At 35.7% G+C, this 23,678-nt stretch overlaps 1 protein-coding gene across 2 annotated transcripts in view; it reads left to right on the top strand.

Moving 5' to 3' along the window:
* The window catches only part of PJA2 (praja ring finger ubiquitin ligase 2), an 89,648-nt gene that overhangs the window by 42,649 nt on the left and 23,321 nt on the right, over nucleotides 1-23,678 (top strand). For both annotated transcript variants that reach the window (XM_037802321.1, XM_037802320.1), the window contains 2 exons: nucleotides 9-1,059; nucleotides 10,621-10,806. In XM_037802321.1, coding sequence (XP_037658249.1) covers nucleotides 9-1,059; nucleotides 10,621-10,806 — 1,237 coding nt within the window. The remainder of the gene's footprint in view (nucleotides 1-8; nucleotides 1,060-10,620; nucleotides 10,807-23,678) is intronic.

The raw sequence follows: 23,678 nt of genomic DNA, 5'->3' as shown, positions 1-23,678 counted from the left end.
CTGTGAAGGTTCCAGTCCACTGGATCACATTCATTCTTCTTTACCCAGTGAATCTTTGTTTGAACGGAGTGAGACAGTGATTCCCACTTCTGGTACAGCAGTGAATCAGACCACTGAGAGCAGTCCATCTTTTGCTGCAGAACATCAGAGTGAAGAAGTTAGAGTGACCATAGGAAGCAATACAGATCTTCATAATCACTCTGAAGATGAATATACACCAGGAGCTTGCAATGGTTTAGGTGTCCAAAATGGAATTGCATTGGCTCAAACTGACTCTTACGATCCAGATGGCAAACTTGGAGAGGATAATGACTGTCTTCAGCTTTCTGCTGAAGTTGTGGAAGGTGGTAGATATCAAGAAGCATTGGGCAGTACAGTGTTTGAGTTGGAAAATGCAGAGGTAGAGGCATACGCAGATCTTTCACCATTAGTTCCCTCTCTTAACTGTGAAATAAGAGAAGAGTTTGAAAAGTTAGAATCAGCACCTTTAGTGAAAAGTTTTGATGGCTATGCTGAGTTTATCCACCTAAACAACCAGGAGTTTCAGAGGTCCTCTTCTGAAGAGGAAGTTGTTAGAAAGAAACAAAATAATAGTAGCCAGGAAAGACAGAGAGAAAATTCAACTGAAGATTCAGCCTGTGTTCCAGGGCATATTTGTAGTGAACAAAACACCAGTAAAAGGGACAATAGCCAGGGAAGTTCTCCTGAACAGGTAGTGAGACCAAAAATCAGAAAACTGGTAAGTTCAAGCCAGGTGGACCAAGAATCAGGTATTAATAGGCATGAAGCCAAACAAAGAAATGTTCAGAGGTGGAAGGAAGCTTTGGAAGTTGAGGAAAATGGCTCTGAAGACCTGTTAATAAAATGTGAAGACTATGATGGAGAACATGACTGCATGTACATGGATCCACCTTACTCCAGAGTTACACAAAGGGAAGCAGAAAACAACCAAGTGACCCCAGAAAGTGGAGCCACAGGAGGAAGGCAAGAAGTTGTGGAGACCACCTTTTGGAATGGCTGTGGAGATTATTACCAACTCTATGACAAAGATGAAGATAGGTAAGGTCTCATGCATTTCTTGGTCAGATTGTGTAGCTGACAAGGTGGTTTATCTTTAATACCTTGATGTTTGATGGATGGCCCATCTAATTTGGTGAGGGAATTAGATATTTTGAATTAGCAAATATTATTATTTACTGAGTACTAACCGTACATGCAAACTACTGATTAGAATTTTTCCCAGAAACTTTCTTTGAGGCCTTTGAGGAGTTTTATAAAGTGCAGTAATTATCATTAGTCATTATAGAAGTCAAAAAGTATATAGAAGCGTACGAATTCATGGTATTTCAATTAATAAAATGCAAGATGAGCATTTATTTTATTTTAAAAATTCCTTGTTAAGCCAGTCTGGGTTTAAAAGAGATACAAGATCACAGAAACTTTTTATTGGTAGTATTGCTCTAACTTTGCCAATATTTATTAATATCACCTGTTTCTCTTTTTAATATATCTTCTTTCTCTTACTCTTCCTGTCACTAAATTTATTTATTTCTATTTAGAATTTAGTTCTCATTAACAACTCTGTATACTAGGTACTATTATTTTTCCCATTTGTGGATAGGGAAAATGAGGCACTCAGAGTTAAGTGACTTCCTAAGGTCACAAAGCTAGTAAGTGGTGGAGCTGGAATTTGCATATCTACTTGTTGCTTAACTCCATGTGCTGTTTTATAAGGGATTTATAAGATTTGTTACAATAAATATTCTGATTCCTTTTTTTCCAAACCATAAGACAACAGAAAGAGGAGAGAAATGAGGGATTTGTCCACCTGCTGAATTTTCATTACCCCATAGTCCAAACTTTCACACATTATTTTTAGCCAGTCGCATTCCTGATGGTGCTCAATTACAGTGCAATTGCAAGATTTTATTAACTAGTGGAAATAATTGTTCTATTTTTAACTAGAAGGTACTATAAAGGAAGAAATTCACCATTTTCAATATGAATGCATTTAAATCTTTCATTTCATATCGTAATATTAATAAAAGTGTTTGATTTTCTTTATACATGAATAAGCTATTATGTGTAATTTATTATAGAAAACAATTTAAATATAATTTCTACTGCTATCTTGAAATTTGTAAAGTTTTCAAGAGATAGCAGACAATATTTAAAAATATTTAAATGACATACTGCTTTTTAGCTAAGAGTAAAATTACCTAAAAACTTTTGCCTGATTTATTTCTGTATTTTCTGTTCAGGTCCACAATCGAATCCAAAATCCATAAAGTTCTGAAAGTGGGAATTGGCAGTAAAACCTGACCTGATGTTAACCTACTTGATTGCAAACCTGGATCTCAACTAAAATAAGGCTGTTTCAAGACTTCATGTTTTGTTGCAGAAATATGAATGAGTTTGATTATTGGGTGCTGGCTTAGACCCCATTGTGGGTTGTTAAGTATTATTTCTAAATCTAGGGAAGAAATCTAAATTCCAAAATCCACCCAGCCCCAAGATTTTTGGATTGGATTGTGAACCTCTATTACTATACCTCTAGGTTACTATTAAAAGAAAAAACTTAGAGTCTTAGATAACTTACCTTTTTCAAAATTACATTTCAAAGTCACCTACATTTTCCCTTTTTAAAGAAAATCATTTAATTTGTCTGTGCCATCTCTATTGTGGACACAGTAACCAAAAAATAATAACTCTTTTGTTTGACTTTTTATAATCAATTCTAATATCATGTAATGAAGTTGATGAAATCTTTATGTTGTTTGATATCCGAGAGAAAGGGTAGTTTTGCTTCTGATTTTTAAATCTGTATTTGGTCAATGGTAGAAGTGTTTTCTTTGTTTTAGAATGACTTTGAACTTGTAATGGCTATAGGGTGTTTTCTTAGTACATTTATTTGTATTTTTTTTCCTTAAGTGATATGTCAGTATTCTGAACAATGATAGATTTTTTTTTTTTTGCTTTTTTTTTTTGCTTTTTTTTCCCTTTGTTTTTTTTATTGAGATATATTCACATACCACACAGTCATACAAAACAAATCGTACTTTCGATTGTTTACAGTACCATTACATAGTTGTACATTCATCACCTAAATCAATCCCTGACACCTTCATTAGCACACACACAAAAATAACAAGAATAATAATTAGAGTGAAAAAGAGCAATTGGAGTAAAAAAGAACACTGGGTACCTTTGTCTGTTTGTTTCCTTCCCCTATTTTTCTACTCATCCATGATAGATTTTTTAGAAACAGAACATACATATGGAAAAAACAGTTAACAGTTAAAAGAAGCTTCTTTTTCTTTCACCTTGTTAGTAATACATTGATTTATAGAACCTGTAGTTGGGGTGTGCCTAAATGATAGTCCCTAATTTTGAAGCATTCTTTAAGACACAGTGAAATGCCAGAAACACTTGGAATTTTTTTTTTTAAGAATCTTATCACAGATTAAGTTTTGAATGATAATGGTTCTACCTAGGATTCCACTTACATTTGCATGTATAAGCCTTAAGATATATTTCAAGTCCTCATTTCAGTAGTCTGTACATTTTTGAGGAGTAGTTAATCTGTTTCTGTGCTACTGTTGCCCATTCCTCCACCCTAACTCCTGCAAAGTTTTACAGTTGTCAGAGTGCCTTTTAATATGGTCAGCTAAAGTGTAATAGCTATACACTCCTATTTTGTGTCATTTTGCCACTTGTTCATATACCTGATGTTTTACTGTAACCCTGCTCAGTTCTGATATTAGCAGATTGGAGAAATAGTGAAATCTACTGTAAGTATCTTGAGAAGGAAGGTGTAAATAGCTTCTGCTTATTTTGAGTCTATGAGGGGTTTTGTTTGTTTGTTTGTTTGAATTGTCTTTCATGCTTTGTAAGATGTAAAGGTGATATACTTGAAAAATTTTCTTGCCAGGTTTGTATTTTAATAGCTACAAATGGAACTCGTATCAAGAAGATAACTAAAATTCACCTTGACACCTTTAGATACAAGAATTTTGGCCACATACCACCCCCCCACACACACACACAGAGATTATGTATTCTTTATAAGAGGAAAAGTATTTTAATTAATGCATGACCCTCTTCCCTGAAAAATTCTAAATGATCAGTTAATCATATCTGAAACATTACACTCTATGGGATAAGTATTGCAGTTGGTAGCATTGCTCTGAGCTATTTGACAGGAACTGTGCACCACCTTATTAAATTAGAACTGCAAGGGGAATTTTAATAGACAGCATATAATTACCAGACTTGGAGTTAGACCAAAGAGCTAAGGTTAACACCCTGTTCTTTTGAAATATACCCTGAGAACTTTAATAATTGTTTGAAGACAAGACCTTGAGTTTTGAAGAACCTTTCAGCAAATGCCAGCACATTTTAACCTTGGGCCTGACTGTTCTGAAGAGAGGCATGCCATCTGCTGACCATTTCTTATATCACTTGGGGTTTAAGAGTTTTTTCAGTCCCTAGGACTTAACCTTGTTCATAAGGTAAACAAAACAAAACAAAAACAAAAAATCTTGCCTAAGGTTTTTAGGGACAACCTTTTTTGTTTTTGTTGATACTGAGAGACTAAAAGGAATGTTAACCATTTAATTGATTTCAATTGATATATTCAGAAATAATTTATTGAAATTCTCTTTAAGTTCTAGACTTTGTTCCAGATACTCTGAAAACGCCTTATGGGGAAGTCACAACATACAGATAATTATTGTGAGGCTGAATCACAGCTCCTTTCCTCTTTGCTATAACTTAGCTGAGAGCCATGAAGAACTCCCCTGCCCTTCCCTCCACCCCCAACAAGGAAAACATCCATGAGGGGCCAAAACAAGTGTCTTAAAGAGCATTCTCTAACATTTTAGCACAGTTTTTTGTTTTGTTTCCAAGTTCATAAAAGTGTAGAAGGAGTAAATTAGGGATAAGTGGGTTTGTTTCTCAGGCATGCTAGGAAATTAGAGTGATTACTATTTCCTTCCTTATATTAAGGTAAAAGACCAGAAAGTTGTAAAAGGCAGGCACAATTCAAGAAACACAACCATATGGGCCTTATTAACAAAAATAAGCAGCCTTAAACATCTGAACAACTTCCTTTAATATCACTGTATTACAATACAGTTCAATATTTATAATGGTGAAATGTCCCAGAAAGCTTAGATTATGTTCAGGAAATGAAAATGCAGTGATTTATACAACATGTATTTTTTTAAATTCAATTTTACTGTGATATATTCACATACCATACAGTCATCCATGGTGTACAATCAACCATTCACAGTACCATCATATAGTTGTACATTCATCACCCCAATCTGTTTTTGAACATTTTCCTTATACCACAATCAGAATAAGAATAAAAAATAAAAACTAAAAAGAACACCCAAATCATCCCCTCCATCCCACCCTATTTTTCATTAAGTTTTTGTCCCCATTTTTCTACTCATCCATCCATATACTGGATAAAGGAAGTGCGATCCACAAGGTTTTCACAATCACACTGTCACCCCTTGTGATCTACATTGTTATACAGTCGTCTTCAAGAGTCAAGGCTACTGGATTGGAGTCTGGTAGTTTCAGGTATTTACTTCTAGCTATTCCAATACATTAAAACCTAAAAAGTGTTACCTATATAGTGCGTAAGAATGTGCACCAGAGTGACCTCTCAACTCCATTTGAAATCTCTCAGCCACTGAAGCTTCATTTTGTTTCATTTCACATCCCCATTTTTGTCAAGAAGATGTTCTCAATCCCACGATGCCGAGTCCAGATTCATCTCTGGGAGTCATATCCTGCGTGGCCAGGGAGATTTACACCCCTGGGAGTCAGGTCCCATGTAGTGGGGAGGGCAGTGAGATCGCCTGCAAGGTGGCTTAGCTAGAGAGAGAGGGCCAAATCTGGGCAATAAAGAGGAACACAGGGGAAGACTCTTAGGCACAATTATAAGCAGGTGTAGCCTCTCCTTTGCAGTAACAAGCTTCATAGGGGCAAGCCCCAAGACAGTGGGCTCAGCATGTCAAACTTCAGTCCCCAATGTTTGTAAGAACATCAGCAACAATCCCGGTGAGGAAGTCCAACACCTCTGCATCCTCCCCCAGCTCCTCAGGGGAGCCCTGAATATGTATTTTTATTCTCCGTCCAAATTACTTTGGGATGTTACAATGTATTTTTAACGTAATTTTCATCCATAGTATTTTCAATAAGATTCTAAAAATGTTTTTCATTCTAGTCAGATAAGAAAATTATCTAAAATTTCACTTTTCATCAGGTTCCTATATACTTGAGGTCTTTAATTTATGTGTGATAAATATCAGAAAAAACAAACAGATCAGTTCCTCTAGGGATTTAGAGCATGAGTGATTACTTTTGGCTGGTTTTACTTCTGTATTTTACTTCCACCTGGGATTGTACTTAAATTATTTTTTTGTCCATAAATCACACATAATTTTATTCCATATGTGAAAAAAAATTTTTAGTTCACAATTGAATGTGTGGTGGATCATTCGAATTAGTTACAGTTGTTACCTTTGAATATAGCTGTAAGCCCCAACAGGGCACACTACAATGAAGCCTCTTAGGAAAATTGACATGGTACTTGTTTAAGAAATTTAAAATGTTTAACTCACATTTAAAATCAAGAGCAAATAGATCCACTCACTATTCCACAGTCCTTTTATTTGTGTCCTTTCTGTTCTGTTGCTTACTCTCCTAGAAAAGTAATTTTTTTTTAATCTTTTCTCTTTTTGCTGTTAGTTCTATACACATCTTTTACTCTTAGTAGATAACTTTGTCTCTTATTTTCTGGAAATACTGAAATAGTTAAATGTGAGATTTCTTGTTGTCTTCTCCGTATTAGAATATGTTAGTATCTTAACTTATTTTAAATTTCTTCTTCAATGAAGAGAGTTAGCTTTTCATATTCTGTGCCTGCAGTCAGTTCTGACATCTTCCTTTATCTCCTATCCCTACCCCTAGATCACTTTTCCATCTACTTTTCAAGCTTTAATTTTTCTAAATCCTAGGGAAAACATTCAATTTTGTTCCCTTTATTAGCTACTTATCCATTTGTGTTTTCTCTTCCATTGCTGAATCTTCATAATGAATGTTCTATATTCTCTGACTCTATTCCATCCCTATTCACTTTTTTAATCTGCCTCAAAATCCAACTCCCAGTGTTATTCATTATTCTCTAGTGTCATTGACCTCTTCATTTCCACATCCGTTTAACTTTTCTCAGCACACATTTTCCTTGACTTCTCTGCTGTTGAGGCTATTTGCTTACCTTTTCCTTTGCCACAGTTTCTCTTCCGTTGACATATACTGATTTTTACTTGTTCATTCTCTGTCTAGAACAGGGGTCTGCAAATTTAAGAGCCATAGTAAATATTAGGCTTTGTTAGCCAAAAGGCAAAATCAAGGATATTATACAGATACATATATAGCCATTTAAAATGTGACCATTTAAGAAGGCAAAAAGCCATTATTAGATCCCAAGGCATTAAAAAAAAACAAGTAGCTGGCCAGATTTGGCTCTCAGAACTGGGGCCATGGTTTGCCAGCCTCTTGTGTAAAGGAAGGCTAAAGTTAATTGGGTGACCAGGAGGCTGATGTTGTCATTAGATAAAGACAAACCAGAGGACATAGAGTAGATTTTCTTTGGTAAAGGAAAGGAGAAAATAGTGAGGTGATAGTAGGAAATTCAGTTGAAATGTGTGAACAAGCAGTTTATATTATAAAAGAAGTAACGACTACCATTATTAAATGCTTACTATTTTTTTAAAATTGTGGAAGCATTTTACTTGTAGTATTCATTTAAACATCGGTGTAGCTCTGCACAGTAAATATTAATATTCTCATTTTGTAGGTAAGGAGAACTGAGCTTAGGAAAGTTAATTGCCCATGCTTACATAACTGGCAAGTAACTGAGCCAGCAAGGGTCCTAACTCAAATCTGCCTGTTTTCAAAGCCTGCTCTTTCCAATTTGGTATTCTTCTAGGGATGAGAAAGAAGGCTGTGCCTTCTTCCTCATCGATTTTCTGGTACAGAAAAAGATCAGTCCTCAAGTGATGAAAGCTGGGAAACTCTGCCAGGAAAAGATTTCACCTGATGTTAAAATAGCGCATTATTTTTTCAGTAAAGAATTGCCTTTCGTAGGTTTTTTGTTTGTTTTGCTTTGTGTTTTAATCATAGAAGATCCTAACCATATTTGCATAGTCCTTCTGACTAGTTGCAAAGCCCCTGTGACTAGCCTCTGAGCCAATTGAGACTTTTTGAGCTATTTGGTGTAAGTTGAAGTGATAGTGATATTCAAAAAACCATTTTGAAATAAGTTGGGGGAAAGGAATTAAATTGGGAACATCAGTTAATATTAATAGAATCCTTTTGAGCCACAAAAGCTCTTGAGCCAGTGTTTCTTTTTTTTTTTTTTAAAGGAGAGAAAGGAGCTAGGGTGTAAGAGCCATTGTACAGGAGAAAAAAAAAGGAAAGAAAGGACTTGAATGTGGCGAGTCAGAGAAATGTGGTTTCCAACTTGAGAGCAGGGTGATATCATTAACTGAGAAAATCCTGAAAGATTCGTCTGGTGAATGAATTTTGTTATAAAAATGTAAGTTTTGAAAAAAGGTAAAAAAACAAGGAAAACTGTTCTGCGGGCAGTTAGTGTTATGAAAGCTTAGTGTGGTAGTCATGGCTGGGATATAGATTTGTAAGTTGTCTACTTATAAGGAGCAGGAGTTGTATAATGAGTAAGCATATTTAGGCCAGGGGTCTGCAACTTTTTGCAGCTAAATAAAGGGCTAAATAGTAAATATTTTAGGCTTTGTTGACCAAGAGGCAAAATCAAAGATATTATTTAGGTATTTAACCATTTAAAATGTAACCATTTAAACATGCAAAAACCATTCCTTAGTTCACAAGTAATAAACAGGCAGCCAATAAAGGCCATTTGCTAACATGTGGCAGACACTTCTTAACATGTATTGACCATTGATTATAGACATTCCTTTTGCATTGAAATTTTGAATTATTCCATCAATCATTTCATTAATTTTGAAAAGTGCAGAAGTTTCATGTATTATCTTTCTGGACAGGATCATATTCTGAGTGAAATGTTTAAAATACGAGGTTTTGTTTTAAGAAGGTATGTTAAAATTGCCACAAATTAAAGAAATCTTATCCTAAATGTTAGACTTAACAAAATTAGTCTTGGTGATTTAGCTTTAATAAATGAGAAGCTTTGTAGATGAGGAAACTTAGCTAAATAAAACTCCTTTAGAACTATTTTCTGTGTTAGATTTTGACACTGATTAAATGTAAAAATTATTTGCTTGTTCTTTGGGTTCCAAAGATTATTCTTTGGGTCCTAGAAAATTTTGTAAAATGTAGGCAACTTTGGTTTATAGCCAAATGAAATAACACCTTTTATTAGCTAAGCTAGGATTATGTTGCATTCCTTCTTTAGGTTGTTTGTGTCCTGCAGGCTGTTGTTTACTGAAAATGGAAAGTTACTTTTATTTTTTTACTTTGTACCTCTCAGAACTCAGATTGGTGCTGCTGTTTGTTAATGACATCTTCATCTCTTGGATTTGTCTGCCTGTAGAGGGAGAAACTGTCTAAAAAGTCTAAAGAATAGCAAAGATTTTGTGTAGAAAATGTAATTTCCTACCAGTTATCACTTTTCAGAAACATAAGGTAAAATTTCTTGGTTTTGATCTTCACAAAAGTAGTGTTTGCAAAGGGAAATCTTTAAGGGGATTCTTGACCAGAATGATTTATATGGTTGGAATTTAAGAATTATTTTTAACATTGATAAGTAATAGTTTCATCTTTGAAAGTATAAGGTGATAGTTCTTTAACGACTAAGAGTAGCTACTTAAATGTAACCAAAAATAATTTTCCAAGGTTATTTATTAACCATGCTTATTGTATCTTTTGGTTCCTTATCTAAATATCCTCTTGAACTGAACTTTATTTTGCATTCGGGGGCCTATGTGAAGACTTCAGGAAAGATTTGTCATTACTTCTATTTATGAATTTGAGTCTCCCTCCTCTTTTAAACATAGACTAATCATTTTATAATTTGTGTGTGTGTGTGTGTGAAAAAAAGAAGGAAAACAACCAGTTAAGCTTTTTAAAACATGGCAGTAGTGGAAATTTTTTCATAGAGGACATGTTATCAGTTGTCAATATGTAATTATAAAGAGATATTGCAATCAGGTCAAAAGAATAATAAATCTATTATTTATTCCAGGTAACATTCAATTTATAGTTACCAAATTGAATGTAAAATTTTATCTAGAAACATGTCTAAAATATAAAAAGCATATCTAGGCACCATAATTCCATAAATGGAATTATATACTTCTGTGAAAGAAAAAAAAATGTGGTGTATTCCATAAGTTGCCATCTGCCCTATTCATTTGGAAAAGTGACTTAGCTGAATCTATTTGTTGATGTAGTTATTTTAAAAATAATTTAAAAATTGAGTTGGCACCTGATGAAGCATGTGTGGCCTCAGCAGTCAACTACTGTATACCATGTTGCCTGGCAAACATTCCTAATAATGAAAATAACTCAGCCAGTAATGATTTGTTTCTGAATTTGCAGTTCAGAATGCAGTGATGGGGAATGGTCTGCATCTTTGCCTCATCGATTTTCTGGTACAGAAAAAGATCAGTCCTCAAGTGATGAAAGCTGGGAAACTCTGCCAGGAAAAGATGAAAATGAACCTGAACTACAGAGTGATAGCAGTGGTCCTGAAGAAGAAAACCAAGAATTATCTCTTCAGGAAGGGTATGTTTAATAGTAAGCTTTATTATTTTTATATGTATTGTAGAAAAATGGTCCACATATACATCACATTCAGATGTAATGAAAAATAATAATTAATAATAATGCTGTTAATTGCATTTATATGTCCTATCTTGGAGCATAATCTGTTAACAATGCTAGTGATTTTTTTTCATTACGCTTTTGGTATTTAAAAAGTGACAATTAAATTGAAAACTTTTGATACAACGTTATGTTTCCACTTTGCTTTAAAACTTGCACATTTAAAAGGTCATTTTGGCTGAGTTGGATATGAGTGAATTCGAGCTGTTATTTCTATCCACTAAAGTTAATGGTAAGGGAGAAAGGCCATCTTCAAGAGGGAATTCAGTGATTGATTCACAGAAATGGAGGCAGTTTTAAAAGTTGAAGTTTTAATGTTCTTGCCTAATTGCATTGGGTGATATCTCCAGAACGGTGTTAAATGTCAGTATTGATGGCAGACATATTTGTCTTTTCATTTTAATGGGAATGCTTTATTAAGTGTTCTCAAATTTGTACTACAAAGTGCCAGGTGGTAAATACTAGTTTGTTGCAGCTACTCAACTCTCCTGTTCTTGTACAACCATATAATATGTAAGTGAATGGTTGTGAATGTCTTCCAACAAAATTTTATTTACAAAAAGAGGTGGTGAGCTCTAAATAACCTGTGAATCAGTAGTTTACTGACCCTTGCTCTAGTATTAAGAAAATGTCCACCTTTTTTAATTATTTATGGGTTTCACTTTGTTGATCAAATATTACATTTGGGAGGAAAAAGGAGTATAAAAAAAAAAAAGCTCAGGGAAAAAAACTCTGTTTACAGTAGCAACTAAAAGAACCAAATATATAGGAATAAGTTTAACCAAGAATGTAAAGGACTGTCCTAGTTTGCTAATGCTGCAGAATGCAAAACACCAGAGATGGATAGGCTTTTATAAAACGGGGGTTTATTTCACTACACAGTTACAGTCTTAAGGCCACAAAGCATCCAAGGTAACACCTCAGCAATCGGGTACCTTCACCGGAGGATGGCCAATGGCATCCGGAAAACCTCTGTTAGCTGGGAAGGCAGCTGGCGTCTGCTCCAAAGCTCTGGCCTCAAAATGGCTTTCTCCTAGGACGTTCCTCTCTAGCAAGCTTGCTCCTCTTCAAAACATCACTCTCAGCTGCACTCAGTTCCCTCTCTCTGAGTCAGCTCATTTATATAGCTCCACCTATCAAGGCCCACCCTGAATGGGTGGGGCCGTGACTCCATGAGAACATCTCATCAGAATCATCTCCCACAGCTGGGTGGGGCACACTCCAAGCAAATCCAACCAGCACCAAAACTTCTGCCCCACACAAGACCACAAAGATAATGGCATTTGAGGGACACAGTACACTCAAACCGGCACAAGGACTTATGCACAGAAAACTACAAAACATTGCCAAAAGAAATCAAAGAAGACTTTTAAATAAGTGGAAGGCCCGTCTGTGTTCATTTACTGTAAGACTAAGTATATCGTTAAGCTGTCAATAATTAATTTTTTAAACCTTCCGTCATTTGCAGTGCATGTGCTGGTGTTCATGTTTGGGGGTAGGGAGGGAAGCCTCTGCATCGCCCTCTCAGTGCCACCTCTGTGGTGAGGGCTGTCCCAGGCCTGGTGGGCACAGGGTGGGGTATGCACAAGAGCTCAGGGCCCTAGCTCCTCAATCCAGAAATAACCTGACAGAAATCAGCTTTTCATATCTTTCCCTGAAATGAATTCTCTGTTTTAAAATTGGAATAAGTTTTGTTCCTTAAAAAAAAAAAAAAAACACCCAAAGTGATTTACAGATTCAATACAATAACATCCTTCTTTGCAGAAATGGAAAAGCCAATCATCAAATTTATATGGAAGAGTAAGCCTCCGAATAGCCAAACCACCTTTAAAAAGAAAAACAAAAGTTGGAGGACTTCCAATCTTAGAATTTATTACAAAGCTACAGTGATCAAAACAGCATGGTACTGGGACAGGGATAGACATATAGACTAATGAAATCGAACTGAGAGCTCAGAAATCAACCCTCACATTTATGGCCAACTGATTTTTGACAAGGGGGCAGAGACCACTCATTAGGGAATGAATAGTCTCTTCAACAAATGATGTTGGGCAAACTGGATCTCTATTTGCAAAAGAATGAAGGTGGGCCCCTAACTCACACCTTTTGCAAAAATAACTGAAAATGGATCGAAGACCTAAATATAAGAACCAAAAATATAAAACCTGTAGAAGAAAACATAGGGAAGCATTTTGAGGGTCTTATGTTAGGTAGTGGTTTCTTAGACTTATACCCAAAGCACAAGCAACAAAAGAAAAAGTAGATAACTGAGACCTCATGAAAATTAAAAACTTCATGAAAGAAAAATGACAGCTTACACGATGGAAGAAAATATTTGGAAACTGCATATCTGAAAAGAATTTAATATCTAGACTATATGAAGAAACCCTTCAACTCAACAACAAAAAGACAGCTCATTTTAAAATTGGGCAAAAGATTTGAATAGACATTTTTCCAGAGAAGATAAACAGATTGACAAAAAGCACTTGAAAATATGCTTAACATCATTAGCCAGTAGGGAAATACAAATCAGGAATCACAATGATATACCCTTTCACAACCACTAGAATGACTTCTATTTAATAAACAGCAAATTACAAGTGTTGGAGAGGATGTGGAGAAATAGGAACACTCATTCACTGTCAGTGAGAATGTAAAATGGTGCAGCCCCTGTGGAAGACAGTTTGGCAGTTCCCAGAAAGTTATGTGTAGAATTACCATATGACCTAGCAATCCTACTCTTTGGTATATACCAAAAGAATTGAAAGCAGGAACTCAAAGAGATATTTGCACACCGATGTTCATAGCGACATTATTTCCAGTTATCAAAAAATGGAAGCATCCCTAGTGTCCTTCAACCAATGAACGAATAAACAAAATATGGTCTTTGCACACAATGGAATGTTATCAGCTCTCACATCAGACCAACAATATGGAAACTCAAGGACATCATGTTGAGTGAAACAAGCCAGGCACAAAAGGAAAATATTGTATGATCTTACCTATATGAAATAATTAGAAAAAGTAAACTCATTGAGTTAGAATCTAGAATATAGGTAACCAGGGGACAGCATGGTAGTAGGGGAAAAAAAGCATAAAGGGAGTGGCTAGTGAAGAAGTTGAGGCATCCACTGTAACTGAATTCTTTAAAATAAGTGAATAAACCATAGATGGATGTGGGGTCTAGGAAAATGTCGTCCTTACCCCAAAAACTAGAAGCATGGTTGTCCACTTGTAAATTTTCCAGAAGAGGGTAACTGTTGTATAGTCACAGGAAAAAGAAAGTGAAATGTTTGAGAAGATGAGAGATGAGTTGTTAGCTGTTGGATAATTATGGGAAAGGTTAAGTGAAGTCTTTGAGAAGACGAGAGAAGTGTTAGGATCCGGTCATTGAGAGGGGGTCCTTAGGGGCAGAGAAACAAGTAGGAAGGCAGTAGGAGGAAGGAACAAGTGTTGGTTAGTCTGTAGATTTAGTGGTAGGAGGAAGAGATGAGTCTTCTCTGGGGACTTTGTAATCTTATTGCTATTAGATGTTGAGAGTTGGGAAGGGAAGGAAGGTTATAAGATTTAAAGAAAGAAGAAAGGGTAGGTAATAGGCTTTGTGACAGCTAGACAGCAAACTCACTAGATACACTGAATAATTGTGAATAATCACCAGACTATATTGAGTGTCCATTTGATATTAGTGGTTTGTGAATTTACCTCATCACATTTGTTTATCTTTAGGTTCTTCCATCTGTTCTACTGACTTCATAAATGTTTTAATGTAACAACTCCTAAAATTATTTTTAATAGAAATTTAGTCAATATTCTGCCTTTACAGTTAAACAGTCCTACATTTATTAGAATAATAAAACAATTCATATGTAAATGCTGGGATTCCTTCTTTGAGACTAGATGACATGAGCAGTATTCCTTTGATATTGTAAGCTGTAATTCCCTTTTATACCTTTTTGGGCTCTAACTCAAATTTCATTTACTTTCTTTTGCACTTCACCTCCAAAATAGGGATTTGAAAATCTTAAAAATTTGCTATACAGTTAGAATTATTTAAAATGATCTTACACATAAAGCTTAGCAGCTACTTACATGTGTCTTTAATTATATAAAATGAAACCAGTTAATTAAATATCAGTGCATTAGGAATGTTATGCTCTCAGAATTTTATAAAATGAATTTCTTAAAATATAGCTAGGCTATTTTATGAAAGCATCACCCTTTTTAGATGTTGGTATTAGCCAGAAAATTTAAAATTCTATGCTGCAAATAGTAGGTAATCAACTGGGGTGATTTGTTAGCTAAAGGAAGCCACTCAGGTTTGTGAAATCAGTGTTTACTGTTTTCAGGGGTTTAATTTCCTTTGTCTGCCTTTTACTTTCTTCATTTCTCAAAAAGCTCAGAATGCATAATTCTGTGACAGCATATTTTAATACTATTTTTAGTTAATTTTTTTAAAATATCAGTATCAACTTTTTTCATGTATGTTGACAATTTTAACATTGCTGTTCACAGAATGTTACTGAATTTAGTTTCTGTTATTGAGGAGTAGCTTCTTTAATCATTTTCTGAGGAGCTACAGTATTTTTTCTGGAGCTTTGAAGTAACAATATGACCTGTAATTCAGAGAACAGATGATGCTGGTGATCTTCTAGGATCAACGTACTTACTGGGAGTAGTTTGTACAGATACATGATGGGGCATTTACAGCTTCCAGTTATGGTAGCTGCATTTATATCCATCAAGCTATGCTGGAAATGATCAAAAGGAAAGGGCATGTTGGCAAATTCCCTTCCCAGTTGAAATATCTGTGAATTTGATGGTGTTGGTGGTGGTAGGTACAGGCTATTTTAATAAACTAAAAACTAAAAAGGTGTATCTATATAATGCATTTGAATAACCTCCAGAATGGCCTGTCGACTCCATTTGAAATTTCCTAGCCTCTGAAACTTTATTTTGTTTCATTTCTCTTCCCCCTTTTTGTCCAGAAGGCTTTCTCAATCCTGCGATGTTGGGTCTAGGCTCATCACCAGGAGTCATGTCCCATGTTGCCAGGAATATTTACACCCCTGGAAATCATGTCCCACATAGGGGGGATAGCAGCAAGTCCACCTGCCAAGTTGATTTAGAGAGGCCTCATCTGAGCCACAAAAGAGGTTCCCTGAGGGTGACTCTTAGGCACAGTTATAAGTAGGCTTAGCCTCTCCTTTGCAGTAACAATCTTCATAAGGGCATGCCCCAAGGTTGAGGGCTCACCTACTAAAATGGTAGTCCCTAATGCTTGAAAGGATGTCAGGAATTCCCCAGGTGGGGAAGTTTAATATTTCCACATTTTTCCCCAGTCCCTCAAGGGGGCTTTGCAAATAACTTTTTATTCTCTGCCCAAATTACTCTGGGATGTATCAGAGCCTTACAGTAACCTGCACAAACCAATCAGATCTCACTCCGCATTCAAGTTTCCATGTAATTATGGCATTTGAATAAACCAACGATACAAGTTCAATTATAAGTGTGCTACAGAAAATAGAGATTTTACACCTAATAAACATCTCTTCCTTTGGTTGCACACAGAAGTTGAAGTTTAAAACACAGTTGGCATCATCCTTTACCCTTTAGTCTGATTTACCTTAGTCCTAACTAAGTCCATTTTGTTCATATCTCTAATTGAAGTTTGATCTCTCTTTTTTCATCTTCTTTGATAGTGGCAGTATGGGGTAATGCTGACATTGAATGCTCTCAGATTCAGTTCTCAGAGTTTGCACATTATAGTTAGTCCATATTACTGAGGTGTTATAATGTTTGTCTTTTTGATTCTGGCTTATTTCACTCAACATGCTGTCCTCATGGTCCATTTATCTAGTTGCATACCTCACAAATTGATTCCTTCTTGCCACCACTCGGTATTCCATTGTATGTATACACCACAGTTCACCATTCCGTTTATCAGTTGATGTACCCTTAGGCCACCTCCATCCATTGAAAATCATGAATACAGCCACCATAAACACCAGTGTGCAAATGTCCGTTTGTGTCCCTGCTCTCAGTTTTTCCTAGTATATACCCAATAACAGGGTTGTAGGCCCATATGGCAACCCTATACTTTGCTTCCTGTGGAAACACCACACTGCCCTTCAGATGGGCTGCACCATTCTACTTGCCCACCAACAATGAATGGGTACATCCCTCTTTCCACATTTTCTCCAGCACTTGTATCCCTCTGTTTATTTTTTAAACAGTTTTATTCACACACCATTCAATCCATCCTAAGTAAACAATTAATGATTCTCAGTATAATCACATAGTTAGGCATTCACCAACACAGTCTATATGAGGACATTTCCATTTCTACCACAAAGAAAGAGAAAGAGGAGGGAAAATAAATGAATAAAAAAAAAAGAAAAAATTAAAATAGAATGTAATACAATGGAAAGATTAGACAGCAACGACAACAAGAATCACGTACCTCTCCTTTATATTCTCATCTCATAGACAGCTTTGGTGTATTGTCTTTGTTACAGTTAATGGAAGCATATAACAATGTTACTGTTAATCATAGACTCTAGTTTGCATTGATTATTTTTTTTCCCCTATACCAGTTTCAACACCTTGCAAAGCTGACATTCATTTGTTCTCCCTCTTTTTAAAACATCCTTTTATTTATACATTTAATCACCATCATTACCACTCTAGGTTTCGGTAATTTACATAATCCCAGTCTTTATCTTCTATCTTTTCTTCTGGTATCATACATGTCCCTAACCTTCCTCTTTCAACCATACTCACACTCATCTTTGTTCAGAGTACTTACAATATTGTGTTACCATCATGCACTATTATGCTAGCAATTCCATTTCTGGATCTATACAATCAATCCTGTTGAACATTCTGTACTCCTTCAGCATTAAATTCCCAATCTATACCCTCTTTCTATCTCCTGATAACCTGTGTTCTCAACTTTAACTATCAAAGTTCACTCATTAATATTGGTTCATGTTAGTGAAACTATACTACAGTATTTGTCCTTTTGTTTCTGCTAATTTCATTCAACCTAATGTCTGCTGTCTACCATTTTGTCTTTTGGATTTTATATGTCATATTATATTTTTATTTTCTCTCTCTCTCTTTTCATACTTTGTGATAGTCTTCATTTCTACACTCTTCTCCAAACCTCTCTCCTACTTTTCTTATCTGCCTGTAGTGCTTCCTTTAGTATTTCTTGTAGAGCAGGTCTCTTGATTACAAACTCTCTCAGTGTCTGTCTGAAAATATTTTAAACTCTCCCTCATGTTGAAGGACAGTTTTGCCGGATATAGAATTCTTGGTTGGCAGTTTTTCTCTTTCAGTTTCTTAAATATATCATACCACTGCCTTCTCGTCTCCATGGTTTCTGCTGAGAAATCTGCACCTAGCCTTATTGAGCTTCCCTTGTAAGCAATAGATTGCTTTTCTCTTGCTGCTTTCAGAATTCTCTCTTTGTCTTTGAAATTGGATAATCTGATTATTAAGTGTCTTGGAGTAGGTCTATTTGGATCTATTCTGTTTGGGGTATGCTGCATTTCTTGGAGCTGTAATTTTATGTCTTCCAAATGTTTGAGTTCTTCTTTGTGTTTGCCCAGTGTCTGTCGTCTTTATATTCTTCATCTCTTTTGCCATGTCTTCTCTCAAGTAGTTGATTTGATTTTTGAATTGATTTAGCATATTTGTTTTAACATCTTTCGTTGTTTCAACTCCTGTATCTCATTTGAAGTATAAGTTTGAAGTATAAGTTCGTTCCTTTGACTGGGCCATATCTTCATTGTTCCTAGTATGACTAGTAATTTTTTGTTTTCTAGGCATCTGGTTGCTGTCCTCACCCCCCCCCTCCAGGCCTTGGGGTCTGATTTCTCTTGAGAGAGAGCTCCCACTTGATCTGGGCCTCACCCTCTTTGTTTAGGGAAGATATACCCTTTAGGGAATTATCTCCTTCGTTTGACTTCTTCCTTTGTCTCTCTTAACTCCATCCTTGCCTGGGTCAGCACTGGCAATTGAAAATGCCCAAGGCTTTCTCTAATGAGCTAATGAGCTACTTTTAGAATGAGAGAGAAAAAAAAAAAAATCCCCGTGTTAGAGCAAGTCTTGAGACCCCAGTTTTGCCTGTCAAGAACTAGAGTTGGTATCCTGTTCTGTGTGCCCCTTTTCTTGGCACACAGTCCATTTCCAGTATTCCGAGCTCAACCAGCTCCAAAAGCCTTTATTTTTATTTATTTATTTTTTTTGTTTTTTCCATCAGCCCAGCCTCCTGTCTTCTGGAAGAGACCTCATAGTTCCTTTCCTGCTTGTTCCTTGTTTATCTGTGTTTGTAGCTTGTATTCTGTAGTCCATATTTGTTAACTAAAACTGCAATTGGAGCTTGGTTAAGCTACCTTCCCTTGCTTCTACTAGCGACTGCTTCTTTTTTCCCACAGGAAGTATTCCAAGTCAACCTGCTGTGCCAGTGGGGGAGGGCGCCAGCCGTGCAGGGGCTTTGCTTGCAGTTGTTATGCTGAGATCTCGGCCATTCTACCCATTCCCGACTGATGCACAATATGTGTCCGGTCATGGATGGCCCCAAATGGTTGTTCCAGACTATTTACTAGTTGCTCTAGAGGACTAACTAAATTACACATATCCCTACACTGCCATCTTGCCTTAGTTGGACCTTTGATCTAATTTTATGTTACATATCTGAAGCACTGAGTAATTGAGTCATTGTGATATCTATATAATATAAAGAAGAAATACCAAGTTTCTGTTTTGTAGGAATACATTAGAAGTAGCACAAGTTTTCAAGAACTATTCCAGTTTTCATCTCTAAGTTATTTCAGTTTTTTCAGACTAATTTTTGGGGATTTGTTACTTTATCTGCAACAAATAGAGAGAGACTGCTTATTGTGTTTCAAGCACTCTTATAGGGACTGAGGCTATAAAGATGAGAGACAATAATGTGTACCCTTGAGAAGCTCCCTTGAGAAGCTCCCTGTCTATTGTAGAAACAAGTGAGTCACCAGATGAGTATACAGTATAGTGAGTGCTCCCATAAAAGTGTAAAAAAAGGTTTGTCGTTTAGGAGTTTTTAATTGGATTTGTGTTTTTATTCTATTTTGGGTTTAATTTTTTCATTAGAGCTAATTTTTATATACAAAAGGAAAATGTCTACTATAAAATAAGCACTTTTTGTTGGCTAATTACTCTGATTTTATTGGACTGGCCATACTAGATACTAAGTCTTATAAGCCTGTAATTCTGTAGGGTAGTTTGGACCCAAAATTAGTTAAGGAAACATTTATGGTTTTATATATATAAAGAGAAACTATTTATATTTATTTAAAGTGTATTGATTCTTACATGTGGACATTGTCTAAATTTCTTTCATAAAACATATGTTTTTGCCCCTCAAAATTGAATTTTCACCAAATATAAATGAAATTCTAATTGGGGTTTCTCTTAAAAATTGAAATATATAAATCATTCTATAACATTATCTCTTAAAACCTGAACTAAAATTCAGCTTTGCCAAAGCTATGTTTTTGCTATACTAATAGGCATGTTCTTCTAAATAAAATGAATAAGAAACTCCTCTGGTATAATTTTCACAAAGTACCTTTTGTTCAGTTCATTGCAGGCCAGAAAGTTGGTAATTCAAGAAGCCCAGCTTTTCAGAACTGGTCTTTCACAGTACTGTAATGTCACGTTATGGTTTTGTTCATAATTTTCCTCCGTAGACTTACTCTTAGAAACTAGCAGCCTTGTTTTGCTGAATATGTGATTATGTATATCTTTTCTCTAACCTAGGTTATATTTTTAAACAGTGAATCAGACTATTTAATAAGATAGTTTTATTATTAACAGTTTATGTGTAGCTCCACAAGTCTCCTTCCAATTTACTTATTTTGCCAAATTGATTCATAACAATAGAGTACGCTGAATGTCAAATGCTTAATTCTGAAAAGCTAATTAAATCTGGCAAGGAAAAACTAATATGCGTATCTGGAATGGAGCTCAGAGAAGAGCAAAAAACAAAAAGAAATAAGCACATTTTCAAAATTCTGAGCTGTCCAGATAATGCCATTAGAGCTTTGACCAAATGGAAACAAGAATCTTCTCTTCAGTTGAAATTAGAACCCATTTCACTCTTATACCTTGCGTTAATTAAAGGGATGGTTTCTGAAATACTGATAAGCCTGAATACAGGTTACTTTTTTTTAATTGAGATTGTTCGCAAACCATACAATTATCCAGAGATCTGAAGTGCACAATCAGTTGCCCATAGTACCATCATACAACTGTGCATCCCTCACCACAATTATTTCAATTTTTAGAACATTTTCATTACTCCAGAAAAGAAATAAAGACAAAAAAAAGGAGGCTCAAATCCTCCCATACCCCTAAACACCCCTCCTCCATTATTGATTCATAGTTTTCATATACTATATTTGTTACTGTTGATGAAAGAATGTTAAAATACTACTAACTGTAGTATATAGCTTGCAATAGGTATATATGTATTTTTCCTATATGCCCCTCTATTATTAACGTCTAGTTGTAGTGTCATACATTTGTTCTAGTTCATGAGAGAGATTTCTAATATTTGTACGGTTAATCACGGACGTTGTCCACCACAAGATTCACTGTTTTATACATTCCCATCTTTTAACCTCCAACTTTCCTTCTGGTGACATGCATGACTCTTGAGCTTACCCTTTCCACCACCTTCACACACCATTCAGCACTGTTAGGTATTCTCACAACGTGCTGCCATCACCTCTGTCCATTTCCAAACATTTAAGTTCACCCTAGTTGAACATTTTGCTCACAATAAGCAATTGCTCTCCATTCTTTAGCCTCATTCTATATCCTGGTAACTTATATTTCATCTCTATGAGTTTACATATTATAATTAGTTCATATCAGTGAGACCCGGCGATATTTGTCCTTATTTGTCTGTCTTATTTCACTCAATATAGTGTCCACAAGGTTTCTTCATCAACTCTTTTTTTTAAGACGGTTTTGTTCACACACCATACATTGTGTCCTAAGGAAACAGTCATTGGATTCCTGTATAGTCACGTATTTATGTATTCAGCACCATCGCCACTATCTGTATAAGGACATCTCCGTTTCTTCCACAAAAACAGAGGGAGAGTCAAAGAAGGCAGAGAGACAAAAGAAAAAGAAAAGAGATATATAGAGAGAGAACAAAAACAACAACAAAAACATGACTGCTAGAAAGCAACAAAAGGAAAGATAGCATTAACCTAAAGTAGGATAAAGAGTCAGACAGCATCACCAGTGCCAGGATTTCCATATCCTTGCCCTATTCTGCCCCTTCCCCGTATGCATTTAGCTTTGGTATATTGCCTTTGTTATATTAAAGGAAGCATAATAACAAATGTTTCTGTTAATTGTAGTCTCTAGTTTGCATTGATTATATCTTCCCCCCCAATCCCACCCTATGTTTGACACCTTGTGATGTTGACATTCATTTGTTCTACCTCATGTAAAAACATATTTGTACCTTTTATTACAATTGTTGAGCACCCTAGGTTTCACTGAGTTACACAGTCCCGGTCTTTGTCTTTCCTCTTTCTTTCTGGTGTCCCACATGGTCCTAAGCGTCCTCTTTCAACTGTGCTTACAATCATCTTAGTTAAGTGTACTTACATTGCTGTGCTGCTGTCTCCCAAAATTGTTTTCCAAACCTCTCACTCTTGTCTTTTCCTTTCTGTCTGCAGTGCTTCTTTAGTGTTTCCTGTAGAGCAGGTATTCTTGTTCACAAACTTGGGCATTGTCTGTTTGTCAGAGAATGTTTTAAGGTCTCCCTCAAATTTGAAAGACAGTTTTGCTGGATATAGGATTCTTGGTTGGTGGTTTTTCTCTTTCAGTATCTTAAATGTATCACCCCACTTCCTTCTTGCCTCCTTGGTTTCTATTGTGAAATCCGCATAATCTTATCAAGCTTCCTTTGTATGTGATGGATCACTTTTGTCTTACTGTTTTTGGGATTCTCTCTTTATCTTTGACGTTTGAATAATCTAATTATTACGTGTCTTGGCATAGGCCTATTCAAATCTGTTCTGTTTGGGGTACGCTGCGCTTCTTGGATCTGTAATTTTATGTCTTTCATAAGAGATGGGGAATTTTCATTGATTATTTCCTCTATTATTCCTTCTGTCCCTTTTCCCTTCTCTTCTTCTGGGATACCAGTGACACGAACATTCCTGATTTTTTGTCCTTAAGTTCCCGGAGTTGCTCGTATTTTTCCATTCTTTATCTCTTCTTTTGTGTGTAGGCTTTCAGGTGCCTTGTTTTCCAGTTCCTGAATGTTTTCTTCTGCCTCTTGAGATATGCTGTTTTATGTTCCCTTTTTGTCTTTCATCTCTTTTGTTGTGTCTTTCATTTCCATAGATTCTACCAGTTGTTTTTTTGGACTTTCAATGTCTGCCTTATGGATGCCCAGTGTTTTCATTATACACTTCATCTCTATTGCCATATCTTCCATAAACTTTTTCAATTGATTTAGTATTAGTTGTTTAAATTCCTGTATCTTAGTTGAAATGTAAATTTGTTCCTTTGACTGGGCCATAACTTCGTTTTTCTTAGTGTAGGTTGTAGTTTTCTGTTGTCTAGGCATCTGGTTTCCTTGGTTACCCCAATGAGGTTTTCCCGGACCAGAACAAGCTCAGGTCTTAGAAGAAGGCAATAGTATCATGTCTCCCTGAAGATGTGTCTTATAAGATTGGTGCACTCTCTGAAGCCTC

The sequence above is a fragment of the Choloepus didactylus genome, chromosome 13, assembly GCF_015220235.1.
Source record: "Choloepus didactylus isolate mChoDid1 chromosome 13, mChoDid1.pri, whole genome shotgun sequence".
Taxonomy (NCBI): domain Eukaryota; kingdom Metazoa; phylum Chordata; class Mammalia; order Pilosa; family Megalonychidae; genus Choloepus; species Choloepus didactylus.
The sequence above is the reverse complement of the archived record's forward strand: the minus strand, read 5'-3'. Positions and strand labels throughout refer to the sequence as shown.